This window comes from Balearica regulorum, chromosome 15 (assembly GCF_011004875.1).
Source record: "Balearica regulorum gibbericeps isolate bBalReg1 chromosome 15, bBalReg1.pri, whole genome shotgun sequence".
In the NCBI taxonomy this organism is placed as follows: Eukaryota; Metazoa; Chordata; class Aves; order Gruiformes; family Gruidae; genus Balearica; species Balearica regulorum.
This window is the reverse complement of record NC_046198.1, coordinates 5914093-5937610: the sequence shown is the minus strand read 5'-3', so window position 1 is coordinate 5937610 and position 23518 is coordinate 5914093. Positions and strand designations below refer to the sequence as shown.

Below are 23518 nucleotides of genomic sequence, written 5' to 3'. Positions count from 1 at the left end.
ATACTTTAAAACATCAGCATCATCCCCATGAAATCCCCTGTGATAGAAACAGAGATGCCTCCACTGAGCCTAAACCATGTACCAAACTATGGCTTAAAAAAGAGATTCTTTTCCATAGTAGCACATCATGCCTTTATTCGGGAACTTAAGCCACTTGTTTTATGTAGCTTTAAGCGATACAATCGTAAAAATGACTTTTTGAAGTCACCCAAGCCATCAGTCGGCCAGTACAACCAGTGCTGAACCAGGGACCGTGGGAATTCAGTGCTATTCCAGTCTAAGCTTAAGAGTTACTGTAGTTGAGGACTATGACAGCTGATGGGCAAGTTCCCTTCATCTTCCAGTGCTCCTGTACCACCTCTTGCCCATCGCTTGTTCCTTAGATTCTTCAAGCCCACCTCCTGCTGACCATCTGTACAGAGCCTGGGGTCTCAGTGGGGCCATCCAGCTCCACATTAATGCAACCACCACAAGGACTTACAGGCTGACCTACAGCACGGGCACGGTTGGGGGAATCTGCCGTTAGATTTGCCATCTCTGTTCAGAACAGCTGTGACAAAATAGCTGCACAAGGGGGACAAAAGTGTTGACATTATGACCTCAAATCTACACACACAGGGAAGCGATGGGATGGAAAGTTAATGTCATTTGAAAGCTGCCTGTCAGCATAAAGACAACCTGGTGGGTTGGTTACTCACTCGCAGTGCTAGGAACCTCATGCATCTTTACATCTGTATAAACACTTCAAACTAGGGAAGCACAACTGCAGAACCGAGCGTGGTCACGCTACAGAGACCTATTTACTCCGAGTGGTACCAGCTCAGCCTCTGATGCACTGACAGGTACCAGAGCCACCCGCCCTCCCCAAGTCTGCCCCACTGCTGGCACGCTCCGGTGATGTCCGAGCTGTCCAGCCCACCGTCTGGAGATGCAAGAAACTAGTGGCTGTGTTAGGAGCATCCCAGTATTGTCATAATGATGTCATAACCTGGGAGTTCAAGTACCAAAAAACCCTGACTGCAGATGCACTTGCAAGAGCCTGCGGCCAACAGGTAGTATCGAGGTTCCTCCCGAGGCAGAATATTTAATATACATCCAATATTATTTTTTACATTTGCCACTAGTTTCTGGTGTGAGTTTGACACATCCTTGAAAAGAAGGATGCTTAGCCAGGACCTGCTGCTTTAGTCTCAGTGGAATACACCAGAGTCTGACTATTTCAGAAAATAAAAAATTAAAGTAATACAGTTCCAGTTCATAGCAAACTCAGGCACTGCAACAACTTCAAAAATCTGCATTTCTGGAGATCTTAGACTGGAACAGAGTAACTCTAATCTACACTCTACTTCTCAGGCAATATCCCAGGCTTCTGAAAAACATTTTCAAGCCACCATTAGTCCACCTGGTGCTTTTCTGAATCTTCAGCACAGTGTCCAATAACTGGAAAGTTTTAGACTTTTATATAAACTGATACGATTTTGCCATTTGTCTCCAATAAGTCACAGGAGAAACGGACATAACCATAATTAGAGCTTTAACTGATGATACATCTAATCTGTGCTGACAGTTTCACTTTTCTGCCCTGTTTCCCCTATATCAGATCACATCCGAATGTACACCAACAGAAGCTAACATAAACATACCAAGTTTCACTCCAAATTTTGCAGTATCACTTGCCAGTCTGCCAGAACATTAATGAGGAGGGGCTTTGACCTTAATACAGAACCACTTCGCTACCCCTAATTGGAATTTCACCTCTTGGAAAAAGACATTTTTATGACTTACCAAAGCCAGCCTCTGGCGGGCGCGTTCCTGTCCTTTGGAGGTGATGTTTCGAGCAGATGATGTAGCACAAACAGCTTCACAATTCAGCCCAAAACAAGCGTCGCTTCAGAGCCCATGAAACACACGACACAGAGGAAAAATTCAAGTAGTCAAATTTGGGACCAGTTCCTACTGGTGCGTGTCCTTAGGAGGTTATGGAGTAGCAACTCCGACAGAACAACCTTTACGTTTCCAGAGGAGTATGTGCCTCGTAGGAAAGGAAAATCATCCGTCCCTAAGTTACCATTAGTGGTTGGTTATTTAAGCAGCAGGTGTTACTCGGCAGCAAGGACACCAGTGTCTTTTACCCCCCTCCCAGATAAAACTGCGTGGAGAAGGACCGTATATAGTGAGTTCTAGACTAATTCGGGTGGAAAGGGAGCACGGGAGGTTACCTGGTTCAACGCCTGCTCCAAGCAGGTCCAAGAGCAGGACACTCCAGGCTGTATCCATTTGAGCCCCGAGTATCTCCAGGCATGTAGACCCCGCAACTCGGCAGCCCAAGTACGTTCACTTAAAAGAAACACCACACATCACGTACGAGTACTTACCAGAACTCTCTCGACGTTCAGACACGCTGCGTTCAGCACAGGGAGATGCTCCTTGCGTGAAAGGGGTCAGAACGTGCCACGGTCACAAACGGGAAGAAAACCAGATGCAGACACAGCTTGTGGGTGTTTGCTTTAGGAAAGATCAAATCAAGCTGAAAACTAACTCTGAAGGAACACTTAGGCCTTCTTCTGTTGAAACTATTAGTAAAGACCCCAGTTTCTGGGATTTAAATAAGTTGAACCCTTTTCCGTGGAAAAATTCTACGTGGGAGAAATTAATTGCTTTTTTTTGGGAAATGCAAAATTTCCTTTGGCCGAAGGAAATCTGAGTTTTGGCAAGACCACATCCAAAGCTGTTACACAGCAAGCAGAGGCAGACAAATGGGTTTTTTGTAAATAATCTAAAAGTCCAAATGAGTCACACCACCGCACTGTCATCTGGCAGCACACAAGCCTCACAATATTCAGAGCATCTTCAGCAGTTTCCTACTCTGAAAACTACAATAATTTCACTCAAAGACTTTAAAATTAATTTTAGCAGACCTAAATGCACCTTCAGTGATTCACATCAACGACAACAGTATCTCCAGGGAGAGAGGAAAAAAGCCTGCCTACCACGGGAGATCACAGATGGTCTTCCACAGGAAGTCATTTAAACACAGCCATGAAAGAAAGGACTTAACTGTGTGGGTTTTTTCAGCAGAAAGGCTTAGAGATGAAAGAAGTAATACAAACTATGGTTCCCTCCTAAGACCGAGTTGGATTATTGCCAGGATATTCAATGCAAGTCTCCAGAAGATGGCCCACCTTAGCTGAGGAGCCCACTTGCCTCTAAGCACAATCCACACATTTCTTTGTTGGTGCTTTTAGAGAGCGCAGGGAAACAGGCTTTGGAAAACTTTTGCTGAAGACGGCATTAGTTATCTTCAGCTTCGCTTTATCAAATAGACATAGGGCAGTATCACTGTTGCCAACTTGCGGCAAAACTCTCTCCCCAGAGCTTTAAAATTTTAATTATATTTAAAAAGCACAATAGGTATTTTTAAAAAATAGCAACAAGACCGGTCTAAAGCATTCCAAAGATGCAAAAATTTTTGTGATTTGCAAGTGGTCTAAGATCATTGACTTGCAGAGAGGCAATGATATAGACAACTGGAGTTACGAACTGTATGAAATCAAATGATTACTCTGTTAAACAGGAGAACAAACTTGGTATTTTCTCCCAGTATTACTCTTGGTCTTGCATACTGCATTATAGATAAGTAAGACTTGAGGAATTCACTTCAAAATGAGAAAGCTAGGTTCAAGGAGTTATCAATATACAACCAAAAATATGCATTAATAAAGCAACAAATGCTAACCTTAGGACTCCTCAGCATTGCCCATATTCCATGAGCAGAGGTACACATGGTTGTACGCAGGAGCTGGAAGCAACCCCATCAAAACTCCAGCAGAAATTTAGAACAAGATTCTTGGGGCACCTAGTTTAGATGCAAACATTTTGTATGCTCTGCAAAAAGGACACTAAACATACAAAATACCAGAAGAATTCTTGTGGCTTGAGTTTCAGGGCTGGAGGAACATCATGAGTTTCTTTCTGACAAAGATGCAAGATAATGTTACACCATGACAATACAAATGAGGACCCCAGTGTTTCCTTTCACGTGTGGCTTGCTGTTCTGTTATGTGGCATCCAGAACCAACTTTAGCTTTACACTTCAAAACAAAGCTGATATAAAAATGGTGAAATATTACAAAGCATGATTAAGAATGGTCTTAGATATTATCTTAACAAGTTGATTAGTACTTTTTATGCTGAAATTCAAGATTTTCTACAAACCATAGCATATGCTCAACGGGCTCACAGCATATTCCAACAAGGTCACATTTTTGCACACTCCCCACCATACCCCATCACAGCCAGTAAAAATATAGCCCTCTGTACAGTCCCCATGCTCAAAAAACCCCCAGACAGCTGCCGTAACAGTCACAACAGCAGCACTGCTCAAAATGAAGACACAGGAAATGCTGGAATCTCATTACTCAGTGAGAAAGACTTAACTTCCAAGTCTCTCTCGTAACAGAGCTAGGTGATGCTTCCATATTACACAAAAGTGAACTTGGCTGGTTTACTGAGTACTGCTTTTGTGAGCTTGAGACACATTTGTCCTTGGGAGATGGTCTGAGAGGGGCCAAAGTGAGAGACTGACAGCAGAAAGCACCAGTGTTGACTACAGAGCCATTTCATCACAAGCTCCCAGAGAAAGCTCTCCAGCCTCAAACTACCCAGAGGAGTTCCATGTGCAGACAAGGAAAGCTTGAGACACAGGCAGAGTTCGGGACAAGTGCCAGTGCCTGCCTCATTACCTTAAATAACCAGAGGCTCCGGAATAAGCCACAGGGGCTTGTGGCCACCCCAGCCAGCCACATCAGCCCCACCCGGTGCCATGAACTCAGTGGAACAAGCCTGGTGTGCATTGATTATTTCTGCCAAAATATTACTAGCTCTAGGCTAACATTCAAAAGATACTGGGTTTTTTTGGAAGTCATTTATCTTCCAAATTTCCACTGGAACATTTCACTGGCTAAAGGTAAAAACGTTCACATTAATTAAAAAAAAGACATTTTTAACTTAAAAGCTCCTGTGAAATAAAGCTTTCTTTCATAAAGAAATTCAAAGACCTGCTGATACAGCAAGTGGAAAATAGTTTGCAGGTTTAGTGATGCCTACATAAAAGAGGAAAAGCTGCTAATTCACAGACTGGTTTGGAAGGAACCTTAAAGCCCATCTAGTTCCCACCCCCTGCCATGGGCAGGGACACCCTCCACTAGCCCAGGTTGCCCAAAGCTCCATCCAACCTGGCCTTGAACACTGCCAGGGATCCAGGGGCATCCACAGCTCCTCTGGGCAACCTGTGCCAGGGCCTCACCACCCTCACAGGGAAGAATTTCTTCCCAATAACTAATCTAAATCTACTCTTTCAGTTTAATTAAAGCACCTAGTTTCACTCAAGTCCAAAGTCAATAGCACTTAACTTTCTAAAGAGGTTTTAGGTGGCATAGTTTAAGATCCTTTTCCCAAGTATTAGTGATGTTAAACTCTGCAGAGCATCTCGTCCAAGTGCAACAGTACACCCCAATTCCTACTATCTCCATTAGTCCATGAAGACAGAAAGGAAAGCTTCTGAAGTGTAGCTAGGCTCAACAGCTACCATCAAACTGCATTCCTACAGAAAAATCCTACTCTGCAGAACCAAGTCTGTCAACTCGCATTAACCATATCTTCATTTGGATTTACTGATGGACTGTAGTATTCAGAAACTTAAAGAACTACAAAGCAGCCTGATTAGTTGTATTTAATTTTTTTATTAGGTTTATTATGACTTAAGAGTTTCTATTACTCCAGCTGGGTAAACCACATTTGAGACTAAGTTTAACTGCAGGACTTCAGTTTCAGCCAAAATCATTTTTGCATTACTTTATTGTAATATAGATTTAAATTTAACATTTAAAACTTACTTCATTAATAAGCAAGCCAAGCTCAGTAGCTTCAGTGCAGGATGTACTTTATGTAACTTGCCGCACATTCATGTTAGATTTGATGTACATGGAGAAGAGACCGGTCAACTATACGATTCATAGGAGAAAGCAAAAGTAAGCACCATTTTTTACCAAACTAAACAGTACTCAATTCAGTGTTTCTTACAGAAAATCAACTCACTTCTGGCTCCAGGAGCTGCAGTTTGGATAATAGCTCAAAGCTATTTCCAGAATGTCAATTTTCTACACTGGCACAAGAAATAAGTCTTCAAAGTAACAGGTACTGAACTTTTTATTTTTTTTTTTAAAAAGAGACAACCTGTTCTCATTCTGTTTACCAGGTGAATACATGCATTTTTGATCATTCTGGCAGAGGTTAACAAAGAGCAAACAGCTGGGGCTAAATGAAAAACAATCAAAAAGTTGCCAAATATTTAAGGTACAAGCAAAAAACCATTAACACAACCAGTTTAATATCAAAGCCTGCTTTCTTTCAAAGAAAAATGGCACAAATTAAATAAAAAGCCAGACAAGTTTAGTTTTAGATGGTACTAAACTGAATGAATGCTTCAGAGTATTAACAGGATTTATTTCACTGCAAGGAAGGGGAGAAGTAATTTGAACAGGCTCTGTGTATTTGGGCTAGACCAGAAGCAGTGTTACAGTTCAGTCCATATACACAGAACTGACACCGATACGATGTTGCCTTTACCACATGTAATAGTAAAATGTGTTAAGAGTTGCCAAGCATAAGCATCTTAGTTGTACAAGCCAGTTAATGAATAAACAGAAGAGCTGAAAAATGCTTCTCACACATGTCCTTTCAGGACTCCAGATTTTTCTTCCAGAACAGAAAAATCCCTCTGCCAACAGCCTAATAAATACTAACAGATATATTTAGATACCATCTTCAAAATCTTTGAAAATGCAGTCTCCAAATGAAAACTTGCTTTATGCAGTATTAATATTTTACATAAAATAAGTCTATGAATCGTAGTTAATAGCAGTAACTGAAATTAATGTATACTGAGTCTTCAGGTGATGTGCAAGTTCAGCTATGTAACACAGGTGGGGGTTTTGGACAGTTCTTACCATCTTGCTTTGGACAGTTCTTATACTTGTCCCATAAACACAGAACCTCTAGCTACAGTATTGTGCAACTGTTGACATCTTCAAGAGCTCTTCAATGTAAAGAAATTTGATGGAAGCACCACAAAGCAAGGAACTCATGCTCTTAGTAGAGCCTTGAATTCTGAGAATTTAACACATCACTGCTGTCTTGACTACAGAACACCAATGAGAGGACACCAGGATAAGAGGAGCAAAACTACAGTGAAGTCTGCTTGAAACAGGGAAGATAATACAAAAGAGATCTGACTCTACAAGCACATAAGCAAAAGTCTTGAAGAGAGCTGTGTATTAACATAGAGCTCAAGGTGCCTTAACTTAGCTGGAACACCACAATTTTAGTATTGTGAATCTAGCATAGCTGCATTTCATCCAAGAATCAGCCTATGCTTCCAGTTAAAGCATGCATACCACCTCACTAAATACCCCTTCCCAACTTGCAGGTTTGGAGCTCTTCCTTTTCTTATTCCTCCTGTATTATCCCTTTCCTAGGCAGAGATTTAGAGGCCCTGAAAGTCAGAGCTCTCCACCAAAGACTTGCTGTATCTACATGTAAAAATAGTTAAGACACTCTGAGACTGACACATATCCTTCCCCATTCACAAACAGATTTGCAGCAGATCAGTCTTTACATCTAGTTCAGTTTTAGATTATGCTTAAGTTATGGCAGCCAGAGTTCAATCCTATGAATGTAAGCTCAACACAAAAAGAAAGCCATTTATCCTTTTTAATCCGTCCTTACGGCATGTTTATCCAGAGCTTTATAATCAACTTCCAGTTTTAAATTATTTTCTTAGCACTTCACAGAACCTGCATGTCACTCCCTCCTGTAGGAGACAGCATCACACAGAATCTTAAGTTAGTCCAAGTTTCCACATGTGACTAGAAGTCTTACTTGTTAGAAGACACCCCTTTTCCAACTATTCCCCAATTCCCTCTCCTCCCACCCCTCCCCAGCAACGGGCAATTACTTCACAAGAAATGTAAAATGGGATATGGGTGTACACAAAACCTACCCTTCACTAATACTGAACAGAAAACCCTATTTCCCAATTACAGGACATCTTTCTCTAAATTTAGGTCAGCACTGGTGCAGTCTGCACTGTGTATGATTACCACAAGGATAATACCAATAAGTACATATATTTTCTCAAACTGATTTTAAAACCCTATGAAGTTAATTGGGGAAAAGTTTAATATTGCTACTTCAGAGCACTAAAACACACAAAGTGAATCCAATAAAGATCCTTGTATTGACTCAATATTAAGTATTAATTGCATGACCACCATAGCACCTCTTTACATTATCACACAATCACCAGAATTATCAACTGCTTTTAAAACTAAAAAGGGTACAGTCCAATATTTATAACTTGCACACTGTTACTATATAGAAACTAGGTGCATGGTACAGTGCTGCAAAAATGGAAGCCTGCAGTTTTGACAAAGATGCCAAGTCATGTTGTAGACAATTTCAGTCAAACTGGCAATACTGTTTAAGCAAATACTCAACACAGCAGGAAATAAAGGACAAAAAAAGCATTCTATAACCAAATAAACATCTGAAATTTCCTTTCCCTTTAAGAATACAAGTAAGGTCACTTTTAGCCTTGGAACGGATACATGTTCGCCTATGATGATCTTGCTAACTACTACACAATATCTGATGTCCTCTGCTAAGAATATAGTTTAAGAAAGCCGCAGTTACAAGAGGCATCTAATGTAATATCTAAAATTTCCTTTATGGCAATTATTGAATTCATTTGTCTTAAACAGTGAATATGGAAAGATGGCCTCATATTTCCTTTTAATAGTACTCTGAGGATCAAGTGGCTTTCAAGCAGCATGGTGGGTTTGAAATTTTTGCAGTTTAGATCATTCTGTTGCGTTTATGAGTTGGTGAGTCTGTAATGACATCGCCACACTGGGCTGAGGTACGCTTTCTAGTTCCACCATTGTCCAAGTGGAGTGCCATTTCTTCTGATATGAAAGTGTTCAAATCAACATCATGGAGTCCATTTCTCCTTCGACTAGCATTGGAGCCACTGCTCACGTGAGTGGGCGAGCCTGGGGTACTTGAGCGAACACTTATACTAGCCATCGCACCACTAAGACCTAGGGGAAAAAAAGAAAAAAGCATTAAGTCAAACAGTAGAGAAAGTTTATTTCCCATGCATGCCAGAAGGGAGGACCCTCATCTGACTTCTAGCAAGATGTTAAAGGCACTTCACCCTGTTATTTGTACAGCACTTATTTCAAGTCCAGACCACACCTTCCCAGCTTTCAGTCCCTATTAGAATCTAGCAGTTACTAGAACTGCTCCTTATGACACCAGGTTGTAACAGCACACTATGGCAAATGCTAGCTCCATAAGCATGACATGCTGTTCTAAATATGTGTACATACGCAAAAGTAGACTAAGTTTAAAAGCTTCATACCAGACCAATAGTTACACAGAAAGAAAATTCCCTACCAAGGACTTCCCAGGTTGACCTGACTTGGTCTTGTTTCAGACACCACCCCCCTGGCTCCCCTTCACTCCCTCAGTCACTGCAGTTCTCAAGAAAACTGCAGTATGACAGCAGATCTCAGACATGTCTACACCACAGCTAGTTTTTTAGTAGAAGTTTCATTTTGTGGCTGCTGCCACTCATGGCCAACACATGAGTGTTATCAGAATTCAGAACAGCACTTAAAAATAACAAGTCAAGCAAGACCACATGATAATCCCCCAAAATTTGCTATTGACAGATCTGATCCAAAACACTGCCACAGTTACCCTGCAATTACTTTGGTTTGCGTTCAGATTAACAAAATGTTTCATTAAACCAGAAGTTTTTCTTGTAGAAACAAGGTCATAAACAAGAAAACCATGAACTTCATATTAAACTTTGTCTTCAGTAGTGTTACAACTTTGCAAAAGCAGGACATTCCAAAACATAAGTTTAGTAAGGGCTAGTACATGAAAGCCTTCTTCTGAATTTGGAAATCAGGCTGTATTTGTAAATAAACAGGAGCTCAGAGATAAGACAAACATCTGTTATTATAACTGCTTAAATCTGAGTATTATTAGGCTAGTACAAAAACATCTGCTGGCCCTAGAAAAACTACCAAAGCAGGAGTCATGCAGGAAGATGAAGAACAGCAGAAGATCTCCATCTGTACATTTTTCTAGCAGTAAGAACAAGCAAATGTTAAGCTGTCCAGGAAGACTTCTGTCTCAGTGACCTTCAAAATCTTGAGTTCTCTCAGGTTTTCTCCAGTCTCAAATACTCTATACCTTTGTCCAGCCATCATGCATCTTGTGTGTGTGCGCAAAGCCATTTAATACACATCTTCATATATGGTCACGGAGGCAGCCACAAGTCACACGCTGAGTAAAGCCTAACAAAACCCTATCTATTGGCTGCTTGATAGACCAAATAAGCATCTTGAAAAGCTCTGTGAAGAGATGACTGCTAGACCTACTAGAAGGAAAAAAAGAAAAACATTGCCAGAAACCTCAATGAGAAGATAAATTCTAGAGCCACCTGCAGCAGTGGCAGGTTGATACACAAGTCAGGATAGAACAGGCCAACCAATTATACATAACTGTTGAATGACCATTTAAAGCTTAGATCTTCCAACAGCACAGGATATGCTTTTACAGATGGGGCACTATGCAACAACCAGTAAAAAGAGCCACTAATGCTTTCTTAGAGCTTTTTCTTACAGCTCTAAGTGGTGTTCCAACAGAACTCAGAAGCACGGTCTGAAGGCTGACAGGACCCCTGCAGGTTTTATTAATACTAAAATCACCTTTCATTCAACAATGGCAGAAAGTATTTAAACAGCAGAAGCTGTTTTAGTGAGAAGATAATTCAGAAACAAGGTTTGTTCCAGTACTCCCAGAATTAAGGTTAAGCTTCAATTCAAAACCATTTCAAAAAGAGGTTCCTATACATCTTCCAAAGAAAGTAAGGCAGTTAATTTATGACAAACATATGAGCAAAAAGCCAATTCAGATACCCTAACTTGGATAAACCACCAACATGCAAAATTCGTGCAGGTAACAAATCACAATTCAAAGACAACAGCAAGTTTAATTTCGACTGGCATGGCATACATTAGAAAAAAGCATTAATTCATCCTGTACATTTAAATTGGAAAAAATTGACAGTGCACAGAAGGTGACTTTGTTTCAAATCAAAGTTGATTCCAGAGATTTTCCCCCACATCACTATTTCAAGCAAAATTTCTCTGAACACACAAGTTCAGAACTTGTGGTGTTACTTCCACTGAGAGTCAACAATTTACACCATCAGTCATTTATATTATACAACCCATAACCAAGTGACCCATATACTAATTCAGTTTTATGACATCTTTTCATTATGTCTAATGCCCAACCAAGGAGAGGAAAATTATTCTAAGTAAACCCTAAAACTGACCTATGATGTGAGAATACAGTTTTTGGCATCACTCAAGAACTATGTTGAAGTAGAGCCTTTTCAAGTAACAAGCATTTTTTTTAAATAGATATAAAAGTCAGAATTAAAAGATGCATCTAATATGCTGCAGCATATTCTAAAACATACTGCCAAGGTTTGCAAGTAATGTCTCAAGCAGGCAGACTTTCCAATATTTAGGTAATACTGAATCACTGTACATTTAAGTACACAAATAACCTTCAGCAGATAATTACGGTAAAAATCTTCAATCAAACCTGGTGTCAAAGGCAGGAGAGTAGTTCTGAATTAATTTCTACAAAGATAAGAGTACAAGGATATTGCATCACAACATGGACTTCTAGTTGCAGTTTAATCTTATCTCACACAGGTATTTAATACTGAACTAGTGAGTAAGAGTCATTACTGAGTATGCTAACAGACTGAGTGACAATTTGGTATCAGTTACTGGCAGTTAACCATATTATATAGTACTACACAATCCAAGAGAGCAGAACTCAAATGAAACATTTGGATCACAGTTTAGGATTGGTAATCAAGCTAACATGGAAGAGTCAAAGAAAATTCAAGGCACATGCTGAAATATCAGGTTGCCATTTCATGGACACAACATCTTTGAAGACAATCAACAACACAATTGAAGAGATCTATTTTTGTTGACAGAGAAAGCATCTTTCAGAAGCTGTGATCCACAGCTCATTTTTCTTGGGTTGTTGTTGTAATGCAAAGAAGAAATCTCAAAACTCATTTACTCTTAATTATTCTGAGTTTAAATTTCCAGTGGACTCCGAGACTTCTTCCCAAAGCATTTAACCATTTAAAGCAGAAAAGCAAGTTAAGAAGCAGCAGGATGACATGACTTAGCAACACCATTTCACAATCTCAAATTTCTATATTGTGATTAACATGACCTAATCACAGGCACATCAGTTTTGCCTATACAACAGGCTAGATTCAAACAGCTACTAAAGCCTCCTTCACAACCTCAGGACCACCTCTGAAGTCTCCCACTGCTTTCTACAGTAGACATTTTGTTTTTTACTAGACACTTTGTTTTTTTACTTTGTTTTTCCTTTAAAAAAGGACACATGACTCTTTCTCCCTTTTTAGACTCGAAAGGATTGGAGAGCATATCTGAAATATTTTGCAGTACTTATTACATTCTCATTCCTGTCATATCTTTCAGTCATTAACAATATGGCATTTCATAGACAGTAGTTTCACAAAAAACTCTGCTTTTATCTGAAGCTATATTCTAAAGCATTTATTACAGTACTATGAGAAAAGGCTGCAGTATACAAGAGATTGTGACTGATACTAGCTAATTTATACCAAGTACTCTCCAAAACTATCAAGTGATTAGAATGCTTGGCAAAAAGTTTATGTTTTACAGAGTATGAAACACTTAAGGTAAATACAACTGTCAACTCAAAATTAGTAAGTTTTGATAAACTGGCCTAGCAAACTGTAAGTGCCATAACCATGTCTGTAACAAGTATGAGCTATTCAGGTCACTACCACAGCATAATATACTGGATAACTACTGTTCAGTACAGTAATAGTATTAACTATTGTTTTCCAGAAGTTTTAATCAGGAAGTATCAAAAAGAACATTCACTCTTAGATAAGTGTGACTAAAGCAGGAATTAGTTAATAACCTTAGATAAATACAAAATGGCATGCAGATAGATCTTTGTCACTCCCCTGGCATATTCACCCTTTCACAGTACTGCTCAAAGAGCAAGTTTTAGCACAACATACCAATACACAACTCCAATAGCTATATATACACACAACCTTTAAATTAAATTTTTAAACTAATCTGAACTCTGCTCTCCCATGCCTTCTACCAACTGCTGCTTCTCCACTCTAACAACTGCTGATTGCTGTTATGAAACTGATGTTTTATACTGCAGTTTAATATTTTGAGAACAGAATAAGGAGGCCTAATGGAAATTCAGGCTCTATAACTAGGCCAAGCCACACTTCCACACACTATAGCAAGGGTTCCCCCCCACCCCAAAAGACTAAATCACATTAATGAGATACATCAACATTAAAGCTAAGGAGCAAAAGAACACTCCCTCACTGCGCTGTTGCCCATTCACATCATTTTTAGTTAAGAATGATCAAGTCTAATGCATTTCAGCATTGCCTTCCCAAGTTTGCTTCTTCCTGCTCAAATCATAGTACTTTCTCCTATTATGTTGGGAGAATGGTTTGCAAAGCACAGAACATATCCCACATTAAAAGACCAAAGTATCATTTCAAACATGGACTTTGCACAGCCACCAGTACGGCAAGACTTGGTGTGCTAGCTACAGCCAGGCAGAAAATGACCTGGCACATGTCACTTTTTGGGAATCTTATGATTATTAGCTCAGTTTGATGCAATTCTGTCATTTGAGACTCTTCTCTTACAGAACTGGATACAGCAATATGCATCCAGAAAGTAGGTGAACATACATCCAATACCCACGCCAACTGCAATGACATTTTAGGGACCAGAACTTAAAAACCTGGTTATTTGACAGGCTGAACAAGAAAGGTATTTATCTTCTACTATCCCATCTGAAAACACTAAACATCACATGCACAGTTCTTGAAGTTTCAGAAAAATCCACTTGAACTTCAGAATAAAATAGCGTATACTACCTTGAGTTAACTCCTCAACTGTTCTTGAAGGCTTTAATTTCTTTTCAGTTCAACTTTCCAGGTATGTTTTATTTCAATGGTTACCCATCAGCACACTAATAATGGAAAGTTGGTATTAAGGGCAAAGATTTTTTATTTACCAGACTATTCTCTCAAGAAATTACTTCTAAAAAAAAAATCATTCTCAAGTACCCTTAAGTGACACTAAAGATTTCAAAGTACACACGCCATAGGCTTAACAGGTACACCACATGCACCTTAAGCATTCTTGTGCCAGTATAGTTTGTCATTATCATTTTGCTTTTAACTACTGTGACAAGTCTTGAAAGCAGAACAGCAGAAAAGAGCAAATTTCCTTATAGCAGAAAGACTATCAATAACTAGTATCACAAGATTAAATTTTGGGTTCAAAATCCCTAGCTTCTGTCAAGAACACTGTAGACTACCTTGTGGGGCTATAATATAGGTCAGATATAACAATGGTTGAGATAAAACTGGGGTTTTAGCCTTACCTCTTCCAACAGATTTATTTTCAGATGCAGCATACGGTTTTTAAAATCATACCAGTACCTAAAGCTACTCTTCTCTAATGTTTTAGTCTAGGGCATATGCCTAGAATTGTGTTTGATGTTCCAGGAAATATTTAATTATTAGCTACTTTGTTACCACAGCTTCTGTCAGATGTGATTATGAAGGCTACATTACAGGTTACATGATCAAGATACAGGTATTTCCTCCATCAAAGAGGAAGATCAGCAAGTTACAGCACCATGATCTTTAGACATGTATTAGTACCCATTTCTGCTTCTGCAGAACTTTATTTGGTGTCATAGATTCATACCTATCATTACTTCACTAAGAGGTCTGTCTTAGAGCAGCAAAGTTCCAGCATTATCCCTTAAATGTAATGCAGCCCATCCACATTACCAATAAAGAAAATACTCTATTTCCACAGGAAGCCTACCAGCAGAAGACAAAGCCTCACCACTTTACATGCCAGACAAGAATTCCCCTTGTAGCCTTAGTCCTGAACACTTGCTGAGACTGCTACTCACTATCATCAGGTTTTCTGAGGTTTCCTCAATACCTAGAAGTAGCAAATCACTTTTAAACAACCTGCTAAAAAACAGAGATAAGCATAGCAGAGGACATTAATTTACACACACCTGAAGATTCTACACAGGTATCAAAATCAAAACATAGTTCTGAGAAGCCCTATGATAAATAGGAAAATAGTCTGGGAGATTGTTTAATCACAACTTCCTGAACATTAAAAGAAAAAGGGAGAGAAGCTGGATGAACAAAGACATTGTAGGCAATAACCTGAAAACAGTTACAAGGCCAAATACAAGCCTAGTCACTAAAGGATTAGCACAAAAGCATTTGTGTCAAAGACCAGATTGAAACTGATATGAGAACCTAATCCAGAAGGTGACTGACATGTAATCTTGTCAACCAGCTGATGAAGGGGAAGAGTGCATTTCCAGCCCCTGCAGCACCAGTACAGAGCAGAGGACTTCCTGCAGTCCTCATGACCCTGCATTAGGTTATGAAAACTTTATACCTCATGGTTCAGATTCCCATGCTATAGAGAAGTGACTTTCACAAACCACCTCTACACAAAGCAGATGGTAAGAAACAATACGAGGACATGAAAAGAGCCGTATTACCAATAAAAATGTCTTTGAATGTACTTTGCTCAAGAACTCACTGTGCTGAAGTAAGTCTACATAGCTTACTCTCACCTGAGTAAGCCTTTATAGTTAAAGCCAACTACAGACCATATTCAACTATAGTTTCAAAAAACAAGACTTTAAGAGGGTGTTTATCACATCATATCAAGTGAGAGCCAGCTTCTAAAGTTGTTCTCCTCATGAAATTAGCTTTAGCTACTGAACAAGCAATACTGGTGCACGGAATTCTCTAGCCAGCTTCCAATATGAGAAGGAAAACTGCTAATATACCTACATGACTGGGTGGAAGCATGCGTGATTTAAATGGCAACAGAGCAGCAAACAATACCAGAATTAGGCTGTCACCTAGACAGTAACAGTGTCTGGATTATGTATCTTGAAAAACCACCACAGCATAGCAGAAGCAAAGACTGCTTTTTCAGGAATCCACCCATCTAATTAACTCGTTAAGTCCACCCCCTACTGAGAATATTGAGACAGTAAAAATTTCATTAAGTTTCAAATGTTGTACTTCTAGGTAGCTTGATTTCTACTTTTAGAATGGTCTACTATTTATACCTCAAGATATCTGCTACCCTTTAGAATTTTAGAAGGCATAAAACCCATAGGTGAACTGCTTCATTTCACTTCAGGAGCAATTTAAACCTTTTTCTTTATCACTTGCTATGTAACAGTCCAATATAGGATAAGCTACTGAATATCCCTATCTGAAAAGGAGAAGATACACCACCACCACTGTTGGTGATGGCAAGGAAGGAAATTCAGTATTACATTGGAAGATATTTAAGTCTGAATGTGAACTAGAACTAAGTTCTGAACAGCACTCAATTATTGCAATGATGTGCAAGTGAAGTAAAAGTACCCTGGAAAGGGTATTCTTAAAGTAGAATGCTAAATTGTATTATCCAGTGTCTAACAACAAGGGTGAGGTACCCCAGAGACAGAACCTTCAGACATTTAATTTCCTCCCTAACCCCACAAAAATTGCTAGTTATTTGCTACTAGCCAAACCTCAATATTTAACTAGTTGCTAACATAGTATTATCATTTTCCAAGAATTCTGTTTACTTTAGCATTGGTACAAATGCCAAGTCTCTTCATGCTTCAAAAACACTACCAAGAGTTGATACTTATTCTACAGCTGTGAACTCAGTAGTTATTACAAATACAAACCTCATTTTTATACAACACCTTTTCCTCATTCAAAGTATTTAACTATGCAACCTTTTAGTAACTAACATGTCTTATACATGCAAAAAATCCCTCAGAATGAAAGAGATACCTTCAGCTGGAACATCAGGTACATGACATATTATAACACCAACAATGGCCAAGGGCCAGGCACGCTTTAAGAACCCCCACCCAATTTTAACCAAGTAGTATTGAAAAAATTACTGTTACCATGCAGAGCTATGGCTTCACGGAAGGGTTGCAAATCAGTCTCTACAGATGAGCTAGTTTCTGTTGAAGTAGCTCGGTTAGGGGATACTACAGTCAGTCTTGGGGGAGCTCTAGAATTTCTTGGAGGAGGAACTTTTCCACATAGGAAGCTGATCAAGTCTTCTCTACGAATAGTTCTTCTGCGTTTTTTAACCCAAGCCAACACATCCTTATTCCGACGCTGATAGCCAATCTGAATTCCTACATCAAAGCTTCGCTGATGGACATCCACACTTTCTGCAAGAAGACAAAATAATTTTAGTGTTACAGATAAAGCAATGTATACTATGGCACATCACAGATAGAGCTTCCTGTCAACCATGGGAAAGAAGTGTATGTTCTACAGGTTACTGTAACACAGTTGCAACTTAAGCATTGAAGATGAGTCCTATTAAACATAAATATAAAGGGGGTGGAACTTTTAAGCTTTAAGTCACAAAGTCAACAGCAACTCAAGCACCACCTAATAGCATTTACTATACTTCAGGTCAACACTACAGTACTGTTTACAAAACCATATTTATTAACATTAAAAATACTTTCAGCTTGTCAGTCTGAGGAAGGTACTTAAATCAACAGACAATGCACTTTAAGAGATACTCTTAAAGAGCATCAGTACAGTCAGAAAACTGCACATCAAAATAAATAACTGTTTTTCTTGATTCTGATAGGTAAGGAATTTTCAGAAAACTCAGATTTCTTTAGAGTCCTTCTAGTTTCATCCAAATTTCAATTGAAGAGGCAATTTGCAGGAGGCTATGGCTCAAACTAGTTAGAACACATGTCCCCAATGCCTTTCAATTAGAAAACATACCCCTTACAAAGGAAGTCTAAGAAAATCTCCTTCCCCATTTAAGACCCCATTGCAAATTTGATACACAAAAGCTTTAACACATATTATGTGCAATTAATCCTACTACAAAATACAATTTCATTCTCCACTGATGTAATTGGTCACCTGTGCACACCAGTTAACTGCACCTCTAAGCAGCACTCTTAAATGCCTTGCATTACCTTGCTTTCAAACTTTGGTGAGTACATTTCTGGCTACTAGTTTAAGTATGAATAAGCTTCAGACAACAGTAACAGGTGGGACAAACCATCTTCTCTACACAATTACGCTCATCTTATTTGTCAGATTTGTTATCACAGTCTTGCCAACAGCTTTCAGTTCTAGGAAAATTACTGCTCTGTTAGCTCTTGCTCCCCGAAAAGACATCAACATATTATCCACTCCTATTTCATTTACTTGATTTCCATAGATAGATTTTTTTTTAAATCTGGCACAGCTGGTTAAAACAGCTTTTTATAATCTTGCTTTACTAATGAAGTCCCACATAAATATTGTTCTGAGCAAATGGCTCATAAGAACAGCTAAGATACCAGTTTACAGGTAAACAGTGACATATACATCCAATCTGTTTTCTCACACTCAAAAAGACAAAAATCACTATTAAATGCTATTCTTGGACTTATATTCTAAAACACCACTGCATGGTCCACAAAAGACAGCACTAAAATCTACACTATCAAAGAGCAGCACTTCAAACATAACACAACCTACCAAAAAAAAAGAAAAACATCTCAAACTGATCATAGTTAAATCTTGAGGCTTTTAGAATATAAGCTATACAGGTATACATTGAGTACACTTAACACATCACTTTTACACACTCTGAAGAGTATTTTGCCTATGCTGCTTTGTAATCAAAAGGCTAGAAGATTTACAAATACTAATTCCTGTAAAAGCAATGGCAACATGACAGATCACTCCTCCAGCCATTTTATACTCCACAGCAGCTAAGGCTCCAATGCACTCTAGTAGAAGCTACCCACACACTTTAGAGCTAATTTGGAAATGTGTAATATTCCTTTAATCACTTCCTGAAATACCATGAGAAAGTCCTTCCAAGAGGTGAGGAGCCCAGCTTTATGTCAACAGCCTGCTTTCCTTTTATATGAGACTTTTCAAAGGACTAACTATGAACTAATTATGAGGTCATAACTGACTGCTGACATAGCCTGGACAAATTTCAAGCATCATTACAATGGGAAAGATTAGATTTTTATGGTAAAAGCTACAATTGCTTTGTTTACAAAGTTAAGCTGGCAAAATATAAGTAGTCAAGTTGCCTACATTCTGAAATTACTAAGTGAAAACTAACATTATCATTCAGCTTTTTTTAATAAAAGTAAGTTAAATTGTAGGCTCAGAAGTCTTACCCTAATATATGCCTAAGACTTTCTATAGTGGCCTTAAGTTCTAAATCCTACATTGCACTAAAGAAGTGAAGGCATGGCTTGTAATCCGGAAGATAAACAAATGTCTTTAAACAAGGCCTCTACCACCAGCACCAATCAGAAGTTCATGATCTAAGAACATCACAGCATGGTGTGATATTAAACTTCTTATTTTCAGAAAAAAATGCTGACATTCAAGATATCATGGCATTCTCCCTATGCACTATTCCTCATGTAGCTCTTGTTAAAAAGAATTTTGATACTCCAAAATTCCAAACATTTATCAGATCAGAAACCAGCTGACAGAGCAAGAGGCAGTTTGTGGTATTCAGTTTACCACACCAACTACTTCTCCAGTGTTTTGGCAGAGTCCTCCAAAACACAAACATTACTGAGTATGAGAAACAACAGGAGATTTTTAAAGAGCCACACTCATCACTAGGGAAGGCAAATTCACATTAAGAGACTCAACTTGCATGGTACACCAGTGCCTAGATGGTTCTATCTGTGTTCTCAACAAATTTCTACCCACTTGGAAGTTGATTTGAAATTGAAATATGGCAGTTCTGAGTAACAGAGGTACTTCAGCACTTCTTAAAGATCTGTTTGAAGGAATGATTTGTTTCAGGTGCTTTTTAAAGTATTGCATTATACCTGACTAAAGACAGCTTCCTACTTAAATTCTAGTTTCCCTGATCACCACATGCATACTCTTCTGTTAATCACATTACTGCAGAAAAATAGGGCTCATTTTGCCTATAGCACAAATAATGAAAAAGATTTAACCAAAAATAAAGAGCCTAAGTCTTTGTAGTAAAGATGCTGTAAGGGAGAGCAATGCCATTTGTAAAAGACTATAATTATTCCAGACAACTTGTTAACACTACCTGCTGCTACTCTAGCACCATGCTGAAGTGACTAGTGTCCCACACCATGCTCTAGTGACCCAGTCCCTCAGGCCAACACCTACCCTCTTAGGTGATGTGCTGCCCCTTTATATGACCTACGACACATATACAACATCCAAATACATTTTCTGCAGGAGTCAAGTCTCTGGAAGTGAGGGTTATGCACCTACATTTCCTCCTTGCTCTGTCCACATCTGTCAAAAACCTGATCAGCCATCACAAACATGTTGCTTTAAGCAATTAAAGTTAGCAAATCCAAAATGAGAAAACTGGAGACAAATGAAAAACCATGCAGGCACAACTATAGATAATGCTGTACAGACCAAGAAAAAAACATCCCACAACTAAAAAAAAAATCAAACTAAGTCAGAAAAACAACAATTTGTAACTTTGAAGTTTCCAATGGGAATCACACTGTGCCAATTTAAGCCTCTACTGATATTGAAATCGATTTTGTACAATCTTTTAAACAAACCAGAAATCACTGAATGATTCTTCTGCAGACAGCAATTCTTGTGACAGCCCAAAGAACAGCAGAGTTCAGAAACAGATTTTGACAGATAGAAACACATAGTGAAACAGCACAAAAGCACAGCCACATGCAGAGCACACTTATCAAAGTTTTGGCTAACACCACTTTCTTACAGCCACCCTAGACACAGACATCACAATATTTAGTGCTTAAAATAAACTGGGAGGCTTACTTAAGAAGCCTCACTGTCACAAGAAGGAAACTTTTTGTTACATAACATCTATGCAGCATTTTAAAAACACCAGACCCAACCTATGCTTCACTGCAAATGTTATGTGCATTATACTGATATTCCAACATTTAATACACCATGGAATATACAAAATGCAGGAAATGTAAGTACTGTTTAATAAGCTAGTGCACCCTTCCCTTGAATTCATGAGAGCAAGCCACACATTAAAAATATCCTTTTTCAAGGGTCTTGAAGTGAAATAGCTTTTAAGTTATTAGTCACTGACATGAGGCAACAGAAAAGATTCAGCTACCGTCAGCTAAAGTGGCCCAGGGAAAACTTGCAAGATTCAGGAAGCAGTCTCGGGTTAGATTTTATCAGGGTGAATAAGAGACATTAACAGGCCCTGCTTATGAGTAAGCCGGGGCAGGAGGCAGAGTTGGGCCCGGCTCGGCAGGGAGGGCTGCCGGGGCAGCGGGGGGGGGGGGGCAGCCCCTTACCTTTGTAGAGGTTGGTAACCGCAGTGGCAGCGTTCTGGAAGGGGACCCAGAGGGAGAGCCCCGGCTGCTGGCACACCCGGTCTGCAGGGAAGGAAGGACACACGCTGTTTATTTTGGAGTCACCAACTCCGAACGGCCATGTTAGGTTTCGCCATTTTGTTCCACCTTCCGAAGGCAAGTCGGGATCAGGGCCGAGAAGGGCGGGCCGGCAGCGGCCCGGTCCCGGGCAGCGGGCACGGCGGCGGCGCCCCCAGCCCGCCGGGGAAGCGCCCTGCCCGGCCCCCGCCCGCAGCCCCCCGCCGCACAATGGGGCCGGCCCCTCACTTCGCCATTTTGTCGGAGCCTCTTCCCTGGGCTGGGCGTCAGGAGCCGCCGCCGGCAGGGCCGGGCTTCCCGGTCTGCCCCCACCCTCCCCGCCCCCGGAGCTCGCCGCTGCCCGAGCATTCACAGGGCTCGCCCCCGTCGACCGGGACCCTCGCGGCACGCCCCCCCCCCCCCCCACCGAGGCCGCTATCCGCTGGAGCGCCCTGCCTCCCCGGCACCGGCAGGGCCCCGCCGGCCCGACTCCTCCGCCAGCCGCCCGTCCGGGGGAAGGGGGGGGTGCGGGCCGGGCCTACGCAAAAGCCGGCCCAGGCCGCTCCGCTGGAGGCCGCGAAGGACGATGTCCGGGCAGCGGCCGCGGGTGCCCCTCACGCCATTTTGTTTTCCCGTCTGCCTCTATGGACGGGCGCGGAGCCCCCAGGCCGGAAGCCCGCTCCTCCCCCTGCCCAGGCCGCTCTCGCCGCCACATCCCTTTTGTGACGCCCCGGCCCCGTTCCCACCCCCCCCGGCGGCTCCGCGGCCGCCCCGCGCCTCACCGCCCCCACCCCGCCGCCACATCTCCAGGCCCGGCCTCAGGCCCAAGCCCACCGCGCTCGGGCTCCACCGCCCGCCGAGCCGCCCCCCCGCCACCCCCCACCCCCCCCGGCAGCGCTCACCCTTGTAGAGCTGCGCCACGGCAGTGGCCGAGTTCTGGAAAAGGTGCCAGAGCTTCTGCTGTTTGTGCTCGGGCTGCGCCGCCGCCTCGTCCTGCAGCTCCGGGGCCAGCGCCTCCTCCTGCTCGGCCTCGGCCAGGCACTGCCGCTCCCACTTGCTGAACCAGTGCTCGGGCCCGTGCTCCTGGATCTCCGCCTCGCCCTCCTCCTTCTTGTCCTCCATCCTCCAGCCGGCTACCCGTCCCTCCCCGCCGCTGCGCAGGCCCGGCCCCGCCGGACAACCGCGCTCGCCTCCCCTCCGCAGCTGGGCCGGCCCTACCTCACCCCCATACTCCCGAGGCCCACCCGTCCACCCGCCCGCCCGTCCGCCGGCTCGAAACACACTGCGCGCCGGCGCCGCCCCGAGCACAGTAAAAGCCCGTCGGAGACGCCTGGGAGCTGCTGCCGCCCAGCGCCCTCCCCCGCCGCCCAACTGGCCACCGTTGCCCCGGCACCGCCGGTTTGAATGGAACCTCCGGCCCTCACTGGACAATCCACACGCCCATCAAGCGATACGTTCCGAGGGGGCGGGCCCACAGGAAAGATTGGTTATGCTGTCACACGCCCGTGCGCAGATGTCGTCCCCGCGGCACGCAGGCGCAGTGGCCGCCTCCACCGCCCTCGGCGCGGCCTGGCCCCTCCCCCTGGCGTGATGCGCCGGGCCCTGAGGCGGCTCCGCCCGCCAGCGGCCCCCACTCCCCCCCCCCCCCCCCCCCCTCCACCGGGCCCGGGCCGCGGCCGGCGGGGGCCTGGGCGGCATCGCGGGGCCCTGGAGCTCCGCCGCGGCCGCAGCGGGGCGGAGCGGGCCGGCGTGCCCGCGGGGGCAGGGCAGGGCAGGGCGGTTCTGCCATCTTGGCGCTGGGGACTTCCCC

At 41.9% G+C, this 23518-nt stretch overlaps 1 protein-coding gene across 1 annotated transcript; it reads right to left on the bottom strand.

Moving 5' to 3' along the window:
• Positions 1–5730: 5730 nt before the first annotated feature.
• On the bottom strand, positions 5731–23076 carry HAPSTR1 (HUWE1 associated protein modifying stress responses). Its single transcript, XM_075767975.1, has 4 exons — positions 22611–23076; positions 21634–21714; positions 17242–17517; positions 5731–9158 (listed from the first exon to the last, which is right to left on the bottom strand). The coding sequence occupies exons 1-4, from the start codon at positions 22828–22830 to the stop codon at positions 8914–8916; spliced, it is 822 nt and encodes a 273-aa protein (XP_075624090.1). The 5' UTR covers positions 22831–23076; the 3' UTR covers positions 5731–8913.
• Between the last annotated feature and the right edge of the window lie 442 nt (positions 23077–23518).

Coding starts and splice junctions, on each gene's coding strand:
- HAPSTR1 (XM_075767975.1), bottom strand. CDS start 22,830: ATGGAGGACAAGAAGGAGGAGGGCGAGGCGGAGATCCAGGAGCACGGG. Junction 21,715..22,610: donor CGTGGCGCAGCTCTACAAGG/GTGAGCGCTGCC, acceptor CCTTCCCTGCAG/ACCGGGTGTGCCAGCAGCCG. Junction 17,518..21,633: donor GGTTACCAACCTCTACAAAG/GTAAGGGGCTGC, acceptor GTCTTCTTGCAG/AAAGTGTGGATGTCCATCAG.